The 21,577-nt window shown below is 46.1% G+C and overlaps 1 protein-coding gene across 1 annotated transcript in view; it reads left to right on the top strand.

Annotated features, from left to right (window-relative positions):
• ARHGAP35 (Rho GTPase activating protein 35) overlaps nt 1-21,577 on the top strand; it is a 120,882-nt gene that overhangs the window by 41,437 nt on the left and 57,868 nt on the right. The window contains exons 2-3 of the mRNA XM_053905526.1: nt 2,566-6,442; nt 18,073-18,217. Of these exons, the coding sequence (XP_053761501.1) occupies nt 2,759-6,442; nt 18,073-18,217 (3,829 nt within the window). The 5' untranslated portion in view covers nt 2,566-2,758. The remainder of the gene's footprint in view (nt 1-2,565; nt 6,443-18,072; nt 18,218-21,577) is intronic.

The following is a 21,577-nucleotide window of genomic DNA, read 5'->3' on the forward strand; positions in this document are numbered from 1 at the left end:
CGTGGCATCTCTTAGGAGAAAGGCTCACAAAAATATATTCAGGTTGTGGAGATGCTGGGTTCCTACCAGCCATGACCGAGATTCAAAAGAAAATTGTTCTCTTTATTTTATTTTAATTAATTAATTAATTAATTTATTTATTTATTTATTTATTTTAACGTTTATTTATTTTTGAGACAGAGGGAGACAGAGCATGAACGGGGGAGGGTCAGAGAGAGAGGGAGACACAGAATCTGAAACAGGCTCCGGGCTCCGAGCTGTCAGCACAGAGCCCGATGCGGGGCTCGAACTCACGGACCGCGAGATCGTGACCTGAGCCGAAGTCGGCCGCTTAACCGACTGAGCCACCCAGGCGCCCCTGTTCTCTTTATTTTAAACTGAGTTATCTCAGGAGACTGTTCATTTGGCTACACGTTCGGCCGTCGCGTGGTCATATTTGCACGCGTGAGTAGACTGCAGTGCAGTATAAGCAGTAGTAGCCGGAAGACCATTTATGTGGAGACAGCCGAGGCCTACGTATTTGATTTCTGTTAACCAGGAGGTTGCTAAAGACATCATGAGATATTCTCATAACGTTTCATTACTTCACCTCTTCATACTTTAGGTCCTTTAAGGTGCCACTTTTCAGCCACGTTCTGTGGTTCCCCATAGCCTTCGGGAAAGACTGCAGACTCTTTGAAAGAGGTTTAATCTGGTTTCTGCTTCTAATGCGTCTCACCCATCCGCTCCCCACACACACTCGAGGGGCCGTGCCTTTTTCTGCGGAGAGGAGTCTCCGTGTTTCTTTCACCTACTTCAGGTTTCTCCTGAGGTGGAACTTCCTCCAGAAAGGCCTTCCTCAATCAAAACACTGGGTGTCATATGCCCTCATAGTCATTCCCTGACTCATTCCTTCAGTAAATCTTCGTGTCAAGCACCGTGTCATAGGCTGAGGATACAGAAGTAAACGAGAAGGGGTGGACCTTGTCCTCACAAAGCTTATTCTGTTCTCGTCAAGGAAACCACCCAATATTCACACCTTTTTAAAAATGCTTTTTATTTGGAAACAATCACAAATTTATAGAAAGTTGCAAAAAAATTAAAATGGCACAAAGGAATATCTTATCCAGATTTACCTGTTGTTAACATTTTACCGCATGCGCATTCTTTCTTTCAACGTATATACGTATTTTTTTCTGGACCAGTCACACACATTATGGTCTTTTCCCCCCCAAATACTTCAGTGTGTATTTTATAAGAGTAGGCCTATTCGCTTACATGGTAGTTACCTTCCTAAATTGACATTGATCAAATACTTCTGTATAATATTCCGTTCAGAGTCCAGTGTTGTTAAATGACTTAATAATGTCCTGTATTTCCCATTCTGGTGCAGAATCCATTCTAGGTTCAAACAATTGCATTTAGTTATGATGTCTCTTTAGCTTCTCTTGATCTAGAATGTTTACATAGCCATTCTTTGTCTTTTATGACATGGATACTTTTTGAGAAGTATAGGGTGTGTACCACTTCCCCCCGCCCAACCCCCATAATAGAATCTTGCTCGTTTTTTGTTTATCCGATGTTTCCTTGTGATTCGGTTGAGGGAATACATTCTAGGTCATCACACCGCTTAGTAATGTGTCCTCGTGGGGGTACCACATCTGGAGGCCCATGATGTCCTTCCGTCCCTCTTTGGTGGTGATAATTTTCATTACCCAAAGTGTTAACCCAGGGTGCCTGGGTGGCTCAGTTGGTTAAGCGTCCGACTCGCGGTTCATTAGTTCAAGCCCCGCGTCGGATTCTGTACTGACAGCCCGGAGCCTGGGACCTGCTTCGGATTCTGTGTCTCCCTCTCTCTCTCTGTTCTTCCCCCACTTGCACTCTGTCTCTCTTTCAAAAATAAATAAAGATTAAAAAAAAAATTTAAAAACAAAGTGTTAAGCCAGTTTCTTTACTGTATAATTAGTGGTTTTTGGTACCTCTTCCCTCTGCAGCTGATAAGTAGCATATCAGGAGGCACCTCAGGTCTGTGCAGATATCCTGATTCTCATCAAAATCTTCCCCCTAGATGGGGTATCAAGGGATGATTCTTGTCTGATCCAGTAGTATGAACTCAGGTTTCTGTTTTTGGCAGTGGGTTATAATCCATTACTGTCTTTAATTATTTTGGTGCTCAAATTGTTTCAGATTTGACCAGTGGGATCCCCTTCAAGTGGGCTCCTGTGTCTGTGAGGTGCCCTGTCATTTTTTCAAGCACTTCCTTTCTGCACAATAGGATGTTCCAGGCTCTTCTTGTACTAACTCTGCTCTAACCCTGGTATCAGCCGTGTTTCCAAGAAGCCCTCAAACTCTTGTTTTAACACTCAGCACAACTGCTTACTTGTATGTCTTCCTCTGTTAGAGGTATTGAGAGCACATAGATGTCAGTCTTCCTCTTACATCTTCACTCAGCGTGAGGCCTGGCACATTTAATGTTTAAGTATTTGTTGAACGAGAAAATTGATTTTTGCTCTAGTTCAGCGACTAAAATCAGGTTCCAAAATTATGATGCTGATGGGTTTTCTTTCTCCTCCCGCCCCCGTCTAGGAAGAAATGTTTACTATCTGGCGATGAGAAGTGGTGAAAACTGACCTCGTGCTGGTGTACAAACACTATGGGACCTGACACTTTGACCTCGTGGGCAGCCGGCCCCCACTGATAATGTGGGGAAACCATCAGGTCCACTGGAAAACACTAATCTGATCTTGGAAGTGGCCGATTGTGGCAGGATGTGTCGACGATGATGATGGCAAGAAAGCAAGATGTCCGCATTCCCACCTACAACATCAGTGTGGTGGGATTGTCTGGGACCGAGAAGGAGAAGGGCCAGTGCGGCGTTGGGAAGTCTTGCCTGTGCAACCGCTTCGTGCGCCCGAGTGCTGATGAGTTTCACTTGGACCATACCTCTGTCCTCAGCACCAGTGACTTTGGCGGCCGAGTGGTCAATAATGACCACTTTCTCTACTGGGGAGAAGTTAGCCGTTCCCTGGAGGATTGTGTGGAATGTAAGATGCACGTCGTGGAGCAGACTGAGTTCATCGATGATCAGACTTTTCAACCTCATCGAAGCACGGCCCTGCAGCCCTATATCAAGAGAGCTGCTGCAACCAAGCTCGCATCAGCTGAAAAACTCATGTACTTTTGCACTGACCAGCTGGGGCTGGAGCAGGACTTTGAGCAGAAACAGATGCCGGACGGAAAGCTGCTGATTGATGGTTTTCTTCTTGGTATTGACGTTAGCAGGGGCATGAACAGGAACTTTGATGACCAGCTCAAGTTCGTGTCCAACCTCTACAATCAGCTTGCGAAAACAAAAAAGCCCATAGTGGTGGTCCTGACTAAGTGTGATGAGGGCGTTGAGCGGTACATTAGAGATGCACATACTTTTGCCTTAAGCAAAAAGAACCTCCAGGTTGTGGAGACCTCAGCAAGATCCAACGTAAACGTGGACTTGGCTTTCAGCACCTTAGTGCAACTCATTGATAAAAGTCGGGGAAAGACGAAAATCATTCCTTATTTTGAAGCTCTCAAGCAGCAGAGTCAGCAGATAGCTACAGCGAAAGACAAGTATGAGTGGCTGGTGAGTCGCATTGTGAAGAGCCACAACGAGAATTGGCCGAGTGTCAGCCGAAAGATGCAGGCCTCTCCTGAGTACCAGGACTATGTCTACCTGGAAGGTACTCAGAAAGCCAAGAAGCTGTTTCTCCAGCACATCCACCGCCTCAAGCACGAGCACATTGAGCGCAGGAGAAAGCTGTACCTTGCGGCCCTGCCGTTAGCCTTTGAAGCTCTTATACCCAGTCTAGATGAGATAGACCACCTGAGCTGCATAAAAACCAAAAAGCTCTTGGAGACCAAGCCAGAATTCCTGAAGTGGTTTGTCGTGCTCGAAGAGACACCGTGGGACGCCACCAGCCACATTGACAACATGGAGAATGAGCGGATTCCCTTTGACTTGATGGATACCGTCCCTGCCGAGCAGCTGTACGAGGCCCACTTAGAGAAGCTGCGGAACGAGAGGAAAAGAGCTGAGATGAGAAGGGCATTTAAAGAAAACCTGGAGACCTCTCCCTTCATAACTCCCGGAAAGCCTTGGGAAGAGGCCCGTAGTTTCATTATGAACGAAGATTTCTACCAGTGGCTGGAAGAATCCGTATACATGGATATTTATGGCAAACACCAAAAGCAAATTATAGACAGAGCAAAGGAAGAGTTTCAGGAGCTGCTTTTGGAATATTCAGAGTTGTTTTATGAGCTGGAGCTGGATGCTAAGCCCAGCAAGGAGAAGATGGGTGTCATTCAGGATGTTCTGGGGGAGGAACAGCGATTTAAAGCATTACAGAAGCTCCAAGCGGAGCGTGATGCCCTTATCCTGAAGCACATTCATTTTGTGTATCACCCAACCAAGGAAACGTGCCCTAGCTGCCCAGCTTGTGTGGATGCTAAGATCGAGCACTTGATTAGTTCTCGGTTTATCCGACCATCTGACCGGAATCAGAAAAATTCACTGTCTGACCCCAACATCGATAGGATCAACTTGGTTATCTTAGGCAAAGATGGCCTCGCACGTGAGTTGGCCAATGAGATTCGAGCTCTTTGTACAAATGATGATAAGTATGTGATAGATGGTAAAATGTATGAGCTTTCCCTGAGGCCGATAGAAGGGAATGTCAGGCTTCCCGTGAACTCTTTCCAAACGCCAACATTTCAGCCCCACGGCTGCCTCTGCCTTTACAATTCAAAGGAATCTCTATCCTATGTGGTGGAGAGTATAGAGAAGAGTAGAGAGTCCACACTTGGCAGGCGAGATAACCATTTAGCCCATCTTCCCCTGACGTTGATCTTAGTTAACAAGAGAGGAGACACCAGTGGAGAGACCCTGCATAGCCTAATACAACAAGGTCAGCAGATTGCTAGCAAACTTCAGTGTGTCTTTCTCGACCCTGCTTCTGCTGGCATCGGTTATGGACGCAACATTAATGAAAAGCAGATCAGTCAAGTTTTGAAGGGACTCCTGGACTCCAAGCGTAACTTAAACCTGGTCAGTTCTACTGCTAGCATCAAAGACCTGGCTGACGTTGACCTGCGAATTGTCATGTGTCTGATGTGTGGCGATCCTTTCAGTGCAGATGACATACTCTATCCTGTCCTTCAGTCCCAGACCTGTAAGTCTTCCCATTGTGGAAGCAACAACTCTGTTTTACTTGAACTACCGATCGGACTCCACAAGAAGCGCATCGAGCTGTCTGTTCTTTCGTACCATTCCTCATTTAGCATCAGAAAAAGCCGGTTGGTCCATGGGTACATTGTTTTTTATTCAGCCAAACGTAAGGCCTCCTTGGCTATGTTACGTGCCTTTCTTTGTGAAGTGCAGGATATTATCCCCATTCAGTTGGTCGCACTCACTGACGGCGCTGTAGATGTCCTGGACAATGACTTAAGTCGGGAACAGCTGACCGAAGGGGAGGAGATTGCTCAAGAGATTGACGGGAGGTTCACAAGCATCCCTTGTAGCCAACCCCAGCACAAACTTGAGATCTTCCACCCATTTTTTAAGGATGTGGTGGATAAAAAGAACATAATCGAGGCTACTCATATGTACGATAACGCTGCCGAGGCCTGTAGCACCACGGAAGAGGTGTTTAACTCCCCCCGAGCGGGCTCTCCACTCTGCAACTCCAACCTGCAGGATTCAGAAGAGGATATCGAGCCGCCTTCTTACAGCTTGTTTCGAGAAGACACGTCACTGCCCTCTCTGTCCAAAGACCATTCTAAGCTCTCTATGGAACTGGAGGGAAATGATGGGCTGTCGTTCATCATGAGCAATTTTGAGAGTAAACTGAACAACAAAGTACCTCCACCAGTCAAACCAAAGCCTCCTGTCCATTTTGAGATCACAAAGGGGGATCTGTCTTATTTAGACCAAGGCCATAGAGATGGGCAGAGGAAGTCTGTGTCTTCTAGCACCTGGCTACCTCCGGATGGGTTTGATCCTTCTGATTATGCTGAACCCATGGATGCTGTGGTCAAGCCAAGGAACGAAGAAGAAAACATATATTCAGTGCCCCACGACAGCACCCAAGGCAAAATCATCACCATTCGGAATATCAACAAAGCCCAGTCCAACGGCAGTGGCAACGGTTCCGACAGTGAAATGGACACCAGCTCTCTAGAGCGAGGCCGCAAGGTGTCCATCGTGAGCAAGCCCGTGCTGTACAGGACGAGATGCAGCCGGCTAGGGAGGTTTGCTAGTTATCGAACCAGCTTCAGTGTGGGGAGCGATGATGAGCTAGGGCCCATTCGGAAAAAAGAGGAGGATCAGGCATCTCAAGGTTATAAAGGGGACAATGCCGTCATTCCATATGAAACAGACGAAGACCCAAGGAGGAGGAATATTCTTCGCAGTCTACGGAGGAACACTAAGGTAAGACACCAGTTTAGGAATGAATCATAGGAGTGGCTTGCACAGTGTCTGGGTGAGAGCTGACTGATGATGACGATGATGATGATTTTTCAAGGACAGCTTATTCTGGTTAAAAAAAATTGGTCGGTGTGTGCATTTACTCTCTGACTTGGTGTAAAAAAGTAGGCAGTGTCTCAGATTGCTACCGCTGGCAGCTCTGGAGTAGTAAGGACCTTGGATAGACAGCCTGAGTTTGAGTTGTCTTTGTCCAGAACAAGAGTTAGGTACTTCCAAAATGAGCAGGTCGTGTAGAAATTGTCGGTGTCCTGACAGGTAGCCAAGCCAGTGACGATATGCTTGCTCTTCCTTTATGTGAACAGCAGAATCTAAAGTTGCATGCTTCAGTCTCTGACTGCTAGACAAACATTTCATCCATATGCCTCTTAAAAGCTCCTTTTTCCCCTCACTGACCCGTAAGGTTGCTGCATCTTAGATTAGGAAACACTGGATGATTATTTTGTTTGCATATGCGAATGAGTGAAGGGTCTTTACGTAAGTGAAAAGTAAGAAGTAACTTGCCCCTGTGAGTTATAAACCTGTCCCATATTTGTGAGATTGGAGTGCCCTCCAGCTGCATCATTTAAGTGAGTTGCTGTGACGGCTTCAGGTTTTATTTAGGGACCAAAGCAGGATGGGGAGAAGAGAAAGAAAGTAAACCGCGTGTGTTATGAGTGTCAGGCCTGCCATCAGATGGAGAGGAAACAGCAGCAGGTGAATCCTCTTTATCTTGTTTCGAATTGTGGTGTACAAAGTAGGGTGCCCTGTCCCCTTGGGCTTAAGATTTGAGACAGAAAAGGTATTTCCCAGATTTTTCTTTTTTTTCCCCCCATTTAGAGCAGAGGGAAACACTCTGTTTTTTTCAGAGAAAGACATCTTGGTGAGACAGGACAATAAAAGCGTGTTATATGCTAGCCCACGACCAGCCTTGCGACATACAGAATGAGGATTTCTCTGCATTGAAAGCTTTTTCTCCTCTCCCTACCGTGAAGCAGCAGAGAACAAAGTCACTTGTCTGAAAACATTTCAGGGAACTTTGGAAGAAAGGATGCCAAAAACTTATGTTATTACAACACGTACCAAATCAGAAGGATCTAGAGTTGACAATTCTGTTGTAAAGTAAGTACCACCTGGAGGCTAGTTCTGCAGCTCTTACTGGTTAGGAGGGCCCTTGCAGGTGGAGGAACATGGTTCCATGGCCTCACAGGGAGCGCACCTTCACTTTGTGTTCCCTCATAGCATACACAGTGGTTCCCAGTCACCATTGGCTGGAGTTTCCAGAACTTCCTCACCTGTGTAATTTTAGAAAGGGCAGGGCAGCATTGTTGTGTGTTCTGTCCACCCCCCCCCCCCCCCCCCGCCCCCGGCCCACCCCGAACTGAACATTAATAAATACCATAGGCATTCTCCTATTTGATTTCCCCTTGTTTTTTCTCTTGGATTCCTTCATCTGCCTTCAGTATTTTGTCCTCCAAAGGTTAGTAATGGGCAGACCCATTGAAAACCTTTCGTATTTATGAAGTCTGAAGTTAGCCTCACCTGCCTCCCAGTATTTCCTCCAAGCTCTCCTGTTCAATGATCCTGGAATCCAAACATTTTCAACGTTTTGACTTTCTTCTCTTCCTCCTCCACTCCTGATGAAGACTGTTACCAGAATAGCTTATCTGAATGCTGGCAGTCTTAATTTGTGGGGGTGTTTGCACACCTGGGAATTAGGAAGGTGGCATAATAGCACACTGAGTTGTAACTGATCTTCTGACTTCTAACTACATTTTTAACACTTGTTGAAGATCATGCTTTTAAGACACATTCCCAAACAGACCGTGCTTTAAAGAGCGCACACGTTAGGCTCAGCCGAAGACGGCCGGGGACCCTGTTTTTAAAGAGCCCTTCCTAAACTAGAACTTCCTTACCCTGGGTTGCTGGGTCAGCATGCAAGAAGTGATTAACTTCCCGTCTTAGTTATGCGGGCCACACCTCTTCAAGTCAAATAAAAATGACACCTCTGGCCCAAGAGCCATAGCGTGCCAGAAGCCAGTTCAGGAGTATCCTTTGGAAAGTGTGAGTAAAAGGTGAAACTGTCTTTTCCTGCCTCGGAAAATGGTGCTTTGAAATGAGTGTAGTTGCTTTGTCACCCTAATCCAGAGATCAGCCTTCATGCTCTTCCCCGTTCGTTCGGGCAAACCTCCTATTAAAATTGCTGCCTTAAGAAAGCAGACTGACACTTGTCTTACTGGAAAAGCAAGATACCATAGGACAGAGAATGCCAAGCCAACCCCTACGTGGGGGATTTGGCTTCTGATTTTTATTGGCGTGACACGGCAATACAGTATTTATCTGACGTGCAGGGAGAGCCAGTCGGTCATGGAAGATACAGTTAGTACCTCCCGGGTGCCAGAATGTTAGACACCACTGGGGAAATGGCACGGATCCTTCTTGCCCAGACCGTGGCTCCCAGTGGAGGCAGCGAGACCTCCACAACTCCTGGAAATAGGTGGTGTGCCCAGGGGGCGCTGTGTGGAGCCAGAGTGGAAATCCCACCGCTGGGGGCGGTGAAGGTAGTGTAGCGTGTGTAGTGATCAGGAGCTCGGGATCGAGGGCCTAAAGCCAAATCCCGACTCCTCCGCTTCCTCACTGGGACTTGGGGCGCGTGATTCACCTGCCATATCCCTTCGGCACAAAGGGAGAACATAGTGGCACCTTCCTCATGTGGTGGTGAGAAACGGAATGAGGTTTTGCACGTGAAACACTCGGCGTACTGCATCTCGGACAGGTGTTAGGTATCGCGGTGTTATTTAACTAGACCTTGAAGAGTGGGTAGAACCGAAGAAGTGGCAGTGGCAGAGGTGAGGAACGGCTTGAAGGTGAAAATGTGCATGTCGTATTCAAGGAGAGGAGAGTGCTGGTCTGGTCTAGCCGAGGGCTTGAGGGACCAACTTCGTCCCTCCCTTTTGTGTAAGTTTTAACCCTGTGTGTTACTTGGCTGCTTTCTCAGCACTTGCCCTAGCAACAGCCCTAACAACAACAACAAAAAGCTGTGCTCTGGGTACCGATGTGATGTGGAGAAAGAGAAATTGCTCAGCTTCCCTTGGCCGATTTGCTAGATTAGCTCTTTACTGTAAAATTGGAGTTGGAGTGAGGGAATCGCTTTCATTTCTGTTAATGAAAGTGAAGACTGTAAGGCCGACTGTCATTCTGGGTCCTTTTCCCAGCTGAACCATTTAGCAACCCACCCTCATAGTGGGAGCCTTCCGCACTCAGCTGAATGAAATTGAAAATCTACGATTGCACTTCAGTGGGGCCCATGAATAGATGCTTTGTCTGTAAAGAGTTGGTGTTGCACATGGTCTCTGTCTCACAGTATCATGCGTTTGCAAAGATGAGATCAGGACCGGCAGGGTCTTATTTTAAAACCAAAAAAAAAAAAAAAAAAAAAAAAAAAACCCCAAAAAAAGAAACCACAGGCTGGGAGTCTTGGTCCACAAAATGTGCCTTTTGGGCAAGCTCAAGTTGCTGAATTTAGTGTGTTTGACCATGGATTTAAAGACAAGACATTATTGGCTATTCACCCTTCTATCTGATGTGCTCTTATCTTTGTGTTTAAAAAAAAAAAAGACAACAGAATGATAAAGAAAATCTTTCACTCACTGTAGCTACCACATGACAAGACAACCTATTGAAAAAGCAAACCAATTCAATCACGCATTGTTTGGTCTATAAGGCACCAAGTAACCAGTTTGACAGTTTGTGTCCCCCCCCAGTGAATTGGCTTATTTCATTGGATTCAGTGAATCGGCTGGTTGTTGGGGCTTTGTGTGGACACAGCTCTCATTTTGTGAGGCCTAGAACGGAGTTAAAGTTTCTAGTGTGAATAAAAACCAGCTGGGGAATTGGACAGCTAGCTCCCCAGGGAGGGATGTTGCATTTTGACAGACAAGCTGAATGGTATGAAATATGAGCTCTTTGTAACCTGCTCGGGAAAGACTCTCAGTGTGTGCTTCAGAAAAGGCTAGGCCTACTCAATGTGCTGTGAGGCCAAATAAATACCGTAGCCTTAAAGGGGGGGGGGGGGCCTACTTGACCTTGGATTTTCTGATTCCTGAAAGAATTGCATCTTTTAAGAGAAGGATTTTTGCTCCAAAGCATGTGCTCCTTCATTCATTTTGGGAAGGAAACCTCCAGTTCAGCGCACGGACGCTTAGTGAGCGGTGGTACCCCTGGCTTTGTGCTGAGGGTGCTGCGCGTGGTGGTGTGCTTATCTAGCTTACCGTCGAGGGATGGCGGATTTTAAATATGCACTGACAGGTATTTTGAATACTGCCACAGAGGAGCTACAGGGTGCTAAGGGATTGTAGGGCAAGGAGTTTTAACCTCAGCGAAGGTCCGGTAAAGCTCCCCAAGGCAACAGTGTGTAAATGGAGACTTACAGAGTGAGGCGGACAAAGGCAGTGAGGGTGGAGGTTTTCTGGGGAGAGCTCTTGAGAAAACAGCGTGGAACTTGGAGCTGGGGGAAAGAAAGAAAAAATAAAAAACAACACGTGGAAGAAACCTAGAGTGGTTGCTGCGGAGAGTGAAGGGGAAGCAGGCCGGGGATGGCAGGGTTGCGAATACCGTGGGGTTTCATCCTTCCCCGGAGGTACCGAACGCGTGCTGTGCGCCAGGTGCGGCACCAGCCCTTTTCCCGTTGCCGCCGCCCATGTTGGTGTAGTTTTCTAAATGGAGGAGCTGAGATTTTTGAACCCGCTCTTCTGACTTCCGCTTCCAACGGGTCGGTAGAGTCCAGCCCGCAAGAAAGATGGTAATCTTCAATAGCCAGGCACGCATTTGGACCACTCAATCAGTCTAGTAATCTGTTCATTTCAGACAAAGGACTGTGATTATTATCTAAAAAAAATCCATTTCCCTACACTACCCCCTAAGAATGGCCTGGTGCTATTTGTTTCTGGCTTCAGAGTCTAGTTGAGTGGACAAAAAAGGCGTGGGGACACTGAAATAGCGACTGGAACTTTGAGAAATTGTTTTGAGCTGGTGTCATGCGTTTTCTCGGTTTATTTTAAGCCCAAAGAACTGCTGTAGTGTGTTTTTGGTGACAAAAATAGACTATCTTTAACTATGGGCCTTAGCTTATAGCACACCTGTTCTTAAAAAAAAAAAAAAAAATGACAATGGGCAACCCATATCTAGTTTTCAAAGAGCAGAGAATTGCTCTGATCATCACTGAATCAACTTGTTCTCATCCACCACCTAGTGATACTGAAATGTCTTTTTAGGATCCAAATTATTTCAGCAGGAGTCAAGAATCACCTCTGCTTCCATAGAGAAAGGTCTTCTGAATGCATTTTATCCAGTATTTGAGAAGAGGCAAGCAGATATAAACTGACCTGTAACTCTGGGAAGTCCGAATTCAGTGAGTGTTGGATCAGGCAGGATGTTTGTAAAAAAAAAAAACTTTCCTGGGACTAGTGGACCCTCCTTCCTAGTTAGCCCGCTGTTGCATTGGCCGTTCAGTCTGAGACAGCAGCAGGGGCTGACCCAGATTTGGCAGACTTCATGCCTTTCTAGAGCAACAGGCTGTGGTCTCGCTTGATTTGGGGCCTGTGAAGGGATGGCACATGTCTTTTCCCATCCTGGGAGAGGATTAGGGATGCTAGGAAGGCAGAGACTTTATGCTGCTTCCTTTCCCAACCCTAAAAAAGATGCCCCAAGACAGTGGGTGACCTGGCTGTAATACTAACTGGCAGCGTGAAGGAGACCAAGTCTAATAAGCGTTTGTGCTTTCATAACAGACTTTGCCAGTGAGAACAGATCCACCCTCAGGTTTCCTCTTAAACTTGGGCTTAGATTTTTTTCAGAGCCAGAAGAGGGAGCACCAGTTAACCAAGAATACATTTGGGGCACGAGTGAGTAACGTAATTGAAAAGGTTCTTTTGAAGCTCTGTTGGAAATAAGAACGAATCATTACTCATCAGAAAGCTGTAATGTTGAATACAGAATGCAAGAGGTGCTTTGGGGGAAACCTGTAGTCACGTTGTGTATGGAATCTTTTGGTTTTTGTAAGACTCCTCCCAGTTTCCCTTAATCCAGAGTCAGCCAGTACACTGCTTGGCAAACCGTGGCGAGAGGGGAGGGCCTCTCGAGGGCTTTGCTAATATCACTCTTGGGAGGGAGAACTGTTCTCATTCAGAGGCCACTATCCCTGTCCCAGAATACATTCTGTCTATGGCATTCCTCCTTTAAAAAAAAAAAAGAGAGAATCCAGCAACCTGCATTCTGTTTTTTATTTCCTTCATTAGATAGGTTACCAAGCATTTAAAAGACTGCTAGGTGGTACAGCTGTGGTGATCATATGTTCTGACTTTAAAATCTGGTTAAATAACTTGACATGTATTAAAGGTATTTTATAGAGACCAGGAGAGAATATTTGAAGTTGTCAGCTCAAAATCACTAAATAGCTGTACCTGCTATTCCCACAGAAGATAGAATGTTCTTTATCCAGAAGGAATGGCTGAGCTCTCCATGGGAGCCGTGGGAGACTCTTTTCCTTTGTGGCTCAGTTGTTACTGGGCCTGATGTCTAGATCAGCTTTGCTTGCCAGGGATATATCTTTCTTTTACCAGTTAGATTGTAAGTTCGTTGAGGGGGATAGAGGACTTTGGTCCTGGGATTAGCCCTGCTGCTAGTTTGCTCTGTGACCTTGGGCATGATTCGTTAAAAAACAAAAATGCTAAGATCCTTACTGAGTTAAGTAGGGTAACAGTCACATGTGTACATAAATGACTGTCCTTTATCCAGTGGCCACACAGTGACATAGGGAATTCACCACCTCATCTGGTTTTTAAAAGGGAGTCTGGGACGGTAGTGCCAGTATAAGACCTTCTGAGCCTCGCCTCCTCCATCCGCGGGAAAGGAGCACAATTTAGGAGAAGAAAAACTTCTGTACATACAGAGATAGTCCTCATCTCAGCTAAACTCGAAAAAATATAAAGAAATATTGGCCCTGTGCACTATTGGAAACTGTTTTTGTTCAGGAAATTTATGGAGCGCCTACTGCATATCAGGCCCTGGAACCCACTCATCTTGCAGCCTGGTAGAAAGGGCCCTTCTGTCAGTCGCTTCTCATTCTTCGCATGGCATTCGAACCTTTTTCTTGTCCCCGTGGACTCCAGAGGGACCCCCGTGGGCTTACAGATGTCTTCCTACTCCACCAGAGTTGGGAGTTTCCCTTTATGGTCTTTTCTTGTTTCGAAAGCCAAGGGGCCAGTGGGAAATTCCAACCACCGTCTCTTCGCAGTGCCGTCCTGGCAGAAACTATTGGTTCGTTTCTTTGTTTCCTTTGCCACCTGGGTATTATCAAGACTAAGAATCGGGCCTGTTTTTAAGGAAACTGAAGTAAAGAACAATGCACTGTGTTGCTCGTTCAAAAAATAGATCCATCCAAAAGCACAAGACGAAGGTGGTTCCAACTGACCCGGTCCTTGGTTTTTGTCATGGCATTTCATCATAGAGTTCACGTAGGGGCAAAAGGGGCTTTGGTGTTTATAGATCACTAGCCTCTGGAGCCTGGCTCTCTCAGTGCTGGGTGTGACTCTCTCAGAGCTTGATTTCTCACCTGTAAAATGGTGCTAATAACCCTTACCCTGAAGATGGTTGTAAGGTTTCAGGTAATTGTGCAAAGTACCTAGCAGTGGCCTGCACATGGCCACTCCAGATTAATCACTGGTTTCCATTTTTGACCCAATAAGACTCTAAACTTAGAGGCACAGATGTGTAGATTATTCTCAGGGCTTGGTCACCTCCGGCTAGATGCTTTTTTTCAATTCAGCCTGCTCTGTGAGTGCCCTCGAAAGAAGATTGATGTTGGGATGGTGTTACTTTCTCCTCTCCAAGAGCCTGCTGCTTGGAGGGCCCCAGGGACTCCATAATGAGCGACCCACGTCTGACCGGGGACTGAGACAGCTGGCAGGCCACTCACAAGAGTGGCGTTTCCATCTGACATGTGCCCAGTAACCCTTCAGGTGCCTGATGTGGTGTTTGTCATACCGGCAATCTGGCCCACCTCTTAGTGTGTACCACAAAGTCCGATTTCCTTACTAGAAAGGTTTGGAATTCGTTGTGCAAGAATCCCCGTCCTAATTTTGTGACACCCTACAGAGCCTTCACTTACTTCTAGGAGGTGTTTTGACATTCTGTAAACCAGGGTTTGTTTAAATCTGAGAGGGAGAGTCCATGTCGTTTAGTAACGGGAGTTGATCCTGTTGTTAAAGCTTACTCTCCATTTCTGCATTTTGTAAGTTGAAGCACTGAACTCGGGTCTTGGATTCTTTGGGACGAGAGGCATAAGGGCAGTATCCAATTTAGTCCTCCATCGAATGGCAGAATCTCCTCGACAATGGTGTGGCAGAGGTACGTAGTTTGCAGCCTGTGCTTGGAATATTTATACAGAGCAGTCCCTTCCTTTTTAAACACCTGGCGATTTTGTTTTTCAAATTTCTCTTTATATTTAAGGCCAAAATTGCCTGTGTTCTCTTCTTATCTCTTTCAACATAACCCTTTGGAATCATATAAAATAATCTCTTTCCAAGAGATAGTCCTATAGCTGTATGAAATAGCTGTCATCATGCTCCATTCCTTCCTTTTCCAGCTTAAAGATCCCTGGTATTTTATGTGAGTGGGCCTCTATTACCTTAGAAACTCTCAGATTGTCGGTGTTCCCTTAATCATTTATTCAGCTATCCATTTATTCATTCTGCCTCTCCCAGGCCCTTTCAGGGAAGGGCCGTGAACCATAGTGGTTAAGAGAGCAAGTTTTGTAGTCAAAACTGACTTGGGCAAGTAACTGAATTTTTCTACGACTCCGCTTCATCTGTAAAATGGAGTTATTAACCCCACACCCTCGGAGCTGTTGTGAGTCTGGAATGAAATCATACATCTAAGGAACTTAAGCAACGGCCCAGTACGTAGTATTCAGTTGATAGATGGTAAAGTTTCTAGTTAACTTAGATTGTTAGAACACACCTCATCATCTTGTTCTGGTATTGAGAAGGTGGAGGAAGGAAGTATAAGATTAAAATTGATCGTTTACTAGAACTGTGGTTAGAAGGCTTGGTAGGGGCGTCTGGGTGTCTCAGTTGGTTAAGCGTCCGACTCTCAGTTTCAGCTCAGGTCATGATCTCATGGTTTGTGAGTTCGAGCCCCACATCGGCTCTGCGCTGACAGTGCAGAGCCTGCTTGGGATTTTGTCTGTCTGTGTCTCTCTGTCTCTCTGTCTCTCTCTCTCTCTCTCTCTCTCTCTCTCTCTGTCTCTGCCCCTCCCCTGCTTGTTCTCTCTCTCTCAAAATAAATGAAAATATAAAAATAAAAGTAAACTTAATTTAAGAAAAAGAAGGCCTTATGGTGATTAGAAAAAAAGTTCCATTTTTTATTCCTTAACAATTTATTTGGAAGCATCAGTTTTATTGAAGAACAATACTGTTGTCAGTTTTGACAGGGAAATTCTGCAAGACTGAGATTGATAAAAAGAATGTCGCTGAAATCCAGATGGTCTTCCTTGTATATTCAGAATCTGTAGCTAATAATTTAAACTGTATGGCATTTTTAAGGGAGAGCATCGCTTGACTCATGGTTATCCGGTTGCCACGATGTGTGACAACAGAAGCACTCACCCCTCTCTTTCCTCGAATTACTGGATGGCTACTGTGAGGCTAGGCACTGAGCCAGGTCGCCCACATTTCACCCTCAAGACCACCTTGTGAGGAGGCCCTGTCCCTGAGATGCTAATAAGTCACTTACCCAGAGTCTCAGGACTTGTCTGTCGGGATTCAGACCCAGGTCTGCTAAGATTTCAGATCTTAAATTCTTTATGTTATACTTCATATAAATAGAAGATGTCAGGGAGAGAGTCTAGATTGGTTAAATTATCTCGTGTGAAGATACATCATAAATCACTCATTTGCTTTTCCTTATTTCTTTGGTAAAAAATCTAGGTGCGAGCCTGTTTGCCTCTGGCAGGCAGTCTGGAAGGGGAAGGAACAGTGGCCACTCCCTGCAACCTGAGAGGCGGTGTGGCTGCGTTGATGAGGAGTGGGACAGGGGCAGGGGTGAGCCTCGTGGAGGCTTTGTGGTTCTTCTCTGGAACGCCAAGATCCATTCGCATGGCGGTACAGCCTTCCAGACTGACCCAGTTAGCAGGCTCTGTGTAGAGTGGATTGTCTTTGCCTTTTGGTGGTCGTTGCGGGTAATGTCAACCGGCTTAGAGATGGGCTTGTGCCTCCTTTCGTGTACGTTTTCTTCTCAGTTGTTCTTTTTCTTTGGTGCTTGTTTGCACAGGAAGTCCTCTGAGAATCTCAGACTAAACAGGAAGCGATTTGTTCCCATATAAATAGAGGTACCAGAAGGAACGAAGACGGGCGGGATGAGGAATGCGAACGGTTGACCCTGGCTAGTTAGTTGTCCCCTCCAGTGGATTTTATGCAAAGATCCCTAAATACTTTCAAGTTTATAGGTTGCGTGTATTTGTAATAAATCTGCCCTCTAATTTCATCTCGTTAACTTGGACGTGAAACCGAATTGCCGGAGCTACACCTGGGTCCATTTGCCTTGCTCCTGTTTGGTGACCCTTTTCCTTAGTAGATATTTTAACAAAAGTCCAGAATTTCAGGTGCGTTTTTGTCACTTTTAGGAAATTTACCGTTTGTTCAGAGCATTTTTTCCTCATGTGAGCTTCAAAATAAAAGGATTGAATAATTTTGGAGCAGAATACCTCAGAGAGGTCTATGAGCCTGAGCTTTGGAGACAGACCCTCCAGGGTTTGAATCCCAGGACTGTGACTTACTAGTTGTGTGACTTAGGCACGTGGGACATTTTTCCTTGATTCAACGGAATGTCGTGAGGTTTAAAAGAAGTAATATTTGGGACCTGGCTTGGTACACGGTGAGCTCTCAAGTGGTTGCCGCTGCTCCTGCTCCGGAGGAAGGGGGCTGCTGGGAAAGAAGAGACAAAGTATTACCTTCTTTGTCATGTTTGCTCAGTCGGTTTTACCCTTTCCTGATTCGGAAGCCGTTGAGACTTAACCCCGGGCTAATGTATGGAAGGGAATTCTCATTTGGAGCTTCCAGCCGTAGCAGAACACATGCTCTATTTCTTTTCTGGAAAGAGGAAATTACTCATTCTCCATTCCATCTTTTATCTTTTTAAAGATTTTAGCCGTCTTGAGTGTATGACATTCATTATCCATGTGGGATGTTTGGAAAACTTCCTGTTTACTCCAGGGCACCCCTGATAAAGGATGTGGATAGCCATCTCGTTGTCATTAACTCAACATGGCCTGCTTCTTCTAAACACCTTTGTGTTGATAATGCAGTCTCACACTCAGGGTGTGACTGTGTGTCAACTGGCTGGCATCTTGTGTGATATTTGGAGGCTGGAAAATACAAAATTAGTGAGATGAGCAAATGGATCTCTATCCTGCTTGGAGTCTTCCCAGCAGTTTCCACACCACTGTGAATTCCCTTCTGGAAGCTTTAGCTGATGTTTAAGTTGCATGTTGATATTCACTTTGTTTTTGTTTTATGCTTTCTTTTCTCTTTCCTGTGCAGAAACCAAAGCCCAAACCCCGGCCGTCCATCACAAAGGCAACCTGGGAGAGTAACTATTTTGGGGTGCCCTTGACAACTGTCGTGACTCCAGAGAAGCCCATCCCTGTGTTTATTGAGAGATGTATTGAGTACATTGAAGCCACAGGTAAGAGTGTTGTTACCTCAGAGCTGATCGTGGCTTTCACTGTCTACGGGCTACTTTCTGGCGAGCTGAGCCATCTGGAGACTCTGGGATCAGCTCTCCTTAAGTGTGAGATGCTTTCTGAGAAGGAGCTGAGCAGTCTGGACAGCTGTCAGACTTATGGGTCTCCATCTGCGTGTAGTTTTGCGGCTGTTGTACGGGATCCGTGAGACCTTTCCGTGCACCAGGCAGCGTGTTTTCAGGCCTGCAGCTGTGGCTGGTTAGGTGCTTTCTCTGTGCTCCCTCAGCTCCCTGTCAGAGCACCCACCCTGTTTGTCTGTGGCCTCGAAGATCTGTCAGCCGCTGGAGGGCGGGGAAAGGGGCGTGTTACCGTTGTGTCCGCAGCCCTGTCCTGGGCACAAATGGTAATAAACTTTGGCTTAATAAAACGAAGGAGTAGTCGTGACTGTTGCACACCTTGGCCTTTGATCAGGCGCCTGGGATTCATCATTCATAGAATTTTTGCCCTGGGGTAAAAAAAGCCCAGCTAAGGTCCTTGGATATCTTCTGGTCAGGCAGCTGTATTTCAACTCCACTGACAACTTGGCGTTACTGCGAGGAACAACTGTCTTAATGTTTTCTGCATCGTTCTCGAAGTGACAAATTTGCGCCTGTATTGAAAACATTTATTTGTTCGTTAAGTGTTCTCGTAACGTGTCTCTTTGGCCTCCCTTTTGCCATTGTGTCCCTTGGTTTGGTTTTCTCCTGGATGCTCTCAGAGCTGATGGATGAGCTTTGAGGAGAAGGTAGTCTAAGCGGGTGCATGGTTAGGTCAGTTCTTGGGCATTAGCATTAGTAGTTGAGCTCGAGAATATGGGCTTAAACAATTTGAAACCAAAGTAGGGATTAGAGCCTCCCTCTGTGCTCTGATCCCGGTGTTCCCTGCGATGATGTTAAGTATTGTATGGTGTGCACAGCCCGTGGGTGCTGCAGAGAATTTCAGCAGCATCCAAGTAAGCTGCGTGACGGTGTTAATATTTACGTAGGATGTGCCAAATCAGGGAAAATAGGTTTCAAGTCGAAGCCTGCTAAAGCAGACTTCGTGGTTATTTCCGGGGTTTTCTCTGCAACACACCAGGGTTGAATCACGGTGAACACTTTGCCTAATCTAACAGCGGATCTGCAGCTTTGTTTCGTCCGTTCTGTCCCCAGAATGGGGACACTTTTGTCAGTGTCCATCTTTTTGACACGGGTCTTACAGATCAGTTTCTTTCTGGCACCTCTCCCTTGTGCAAGGGGAAAAACTGCACAAAGGTCCAATTCAGGTGATTGAGGCCTTTACATGTTGACCTGGCACTTCAGAAAGATACCCTGTGTCATTCTGGGGGAGGGGAAGGTTGCTTTCTCCTTACCTTTATTTTCAAAGTATTTTCGATTTATTGGAAAAATTACAAGTTTAAACAAATCGGAAGTTACAAAAATTCCCAGGTTCCTTCAGTGTTAGTGTTTTAGCACTTTCTCCCACACCATGCTTTCTATATAGATAACTGTCTGAAATATTTGAAAGTTTGCAGATCTGATGCAGCTTTACTTCTAACTACCTCAGTGGGTAATTCCTAAAAACATTCTCTTACATAACCGCCGTGCGGTTATCAAAATTAGGACGTAAACATTGACCCAACGCTAACCTGTCCTCTGTTTTCATTTCATTAGTTGTCCCATTAATGTCCTTTATGTCAAAACACAAAAATATTTTGGGCCCGGGAGCTAATCCTGGACCACATGTTAGGTTTAGTCGTCGAGTCTCGAGGCTCTTTCAATCTAGAACAGTTTTTAGTCTGTTTTTCATGGCCTCAATAGTTTGAACTACAGATTAGTTATTTTGTAGGACGTTCCTCCTCAGTTTGGCGTTTTTGGGGGTTTTTTGTTTGTTTGTTTTTTGGGTGTTTTCCTCACGATTAAGTTCCTATTTGCACCTTGGGCAGAAACAGCAGGGAAGCGATGCCGTGTCCTTGTCGGTGCATCGCACCATGTGACACGTGATGTCAGTTTGACCCATCGCCGGTAACGTTCACTTGGACCCCTTGGTTAGGGTGGCGGTGTGGGCCGAGCTTCTCCACTGCAGAGCCACTCTCTCCCCATCGTTTGACTCCCTGGTTCCTTCAGCGTTGATCAGTCGGCATTCTCCTGTCAGGGGGAGCCTTCCCTTTGTAGGGGGAGCCTTTTGTGAACGGCCTCCTCAAGTGGCTCGCCTGTGGTAGCACAGGGTGCCTCAGTGTCGCCCACGTGCGCCCTAACTGGGCACAGCAGTGGTCTTGACCAACCCCTCCCGCACCTTGCTTCTCTCGCTCTTAGACTGATTCGCTTTTCTTTTTGCAATTCAAGTTTCTTTATTTTGAGAAAGAGAGAGAGCGAGCATGAGCAGGGGAGGGGCAGAGAGAGAGGGAGAGAGAGAGGATCCCAAGCAGGCTCCGCGCTGCCAGTGCCGAGCCCAACACGGGGCTCGAACCCACGAACCGCGAGATCATGATGTGAGCTGAAACCACGAGTCGGACACCTGACCAACCGAGCCACCCAGGTGCCCCCACTTTTCGATATCCGATGACAAAATTATACCTCTCCTTGCCCTTGGATTTATGAATCCTTTTGGGTATGAGGCTTTACCACCAGCCACTGCCAAGCTGCTGCTTTTCTTAAAGTTCTCTTAGACTGTGCCACTGTCCGCCCTGTCACCAAAAGGCTTGGAGCTTCAGGATCACCTCCGATCAGTTCCCAGGTCTGTCACTTCTACTTCCTCATCTCTCGGCTCTATCCTCTCTGTTTCATTTTTGCTTCCCCACCATCACCCCCCTCGTCTTGATTATATGACGGTTCCTCTACTAAAAACCTCTTTTTACTGCCTCATTGCCTGCCAGGTGCCGGCCTCAGCAGTCTTGCCTCCTCCCATGCGTGGTGCTGTTATGGTTGTCTGCCCGCCTTCCTGCCCCCCGTCTTCCTCTTTCCCTCTCTCTCTTCTTTCTTCCTTTTCTGTCCTCTGCTTTCTGTTTTATGCTACTACAGGCATTAATTTTTAACTTGTTTTACAAGGTGGGTGGCTCAGTTGGTTGAGCGTCCGGCTCTTGGTTTCGACTCAGGTCATAATCTCAAGGTTTCGTGAGTTTGAGCCTCACATCGGGCTCTGCACTGGTAGTGTGGAGCCTGCTTGGGATTCTCTCTCTCTCTCTCTCTCTCTCTCTCTCTCTCTCTCTCTCTCTGCCCCTCCCCTGCTTACACTGTTCCTCTCTCAAAATAAATAAACTTTAAAAAATTACTTTTGCAAGAATACAAGCAGGATTTCTTTGTATTTCGCTGCTTTGCATGGGTTCTTCGTGTGGTTTGAAATGT

This window comes from Panthera pardus, unplaced genomic scaffold, assembly GCF_024362965.1.
Source record: "Panthera pardus isolate Hobbes unplaced genomic scaffold, ASM2436296v1 HiC_scaffold_18, whole genome shotgun sequence".
Taxonomy (NCBI): Eukaryota; Metazoa; Chordata; class Mammalia; order Carnivora; family Felidae; genus Panthera; species Panthera pardus.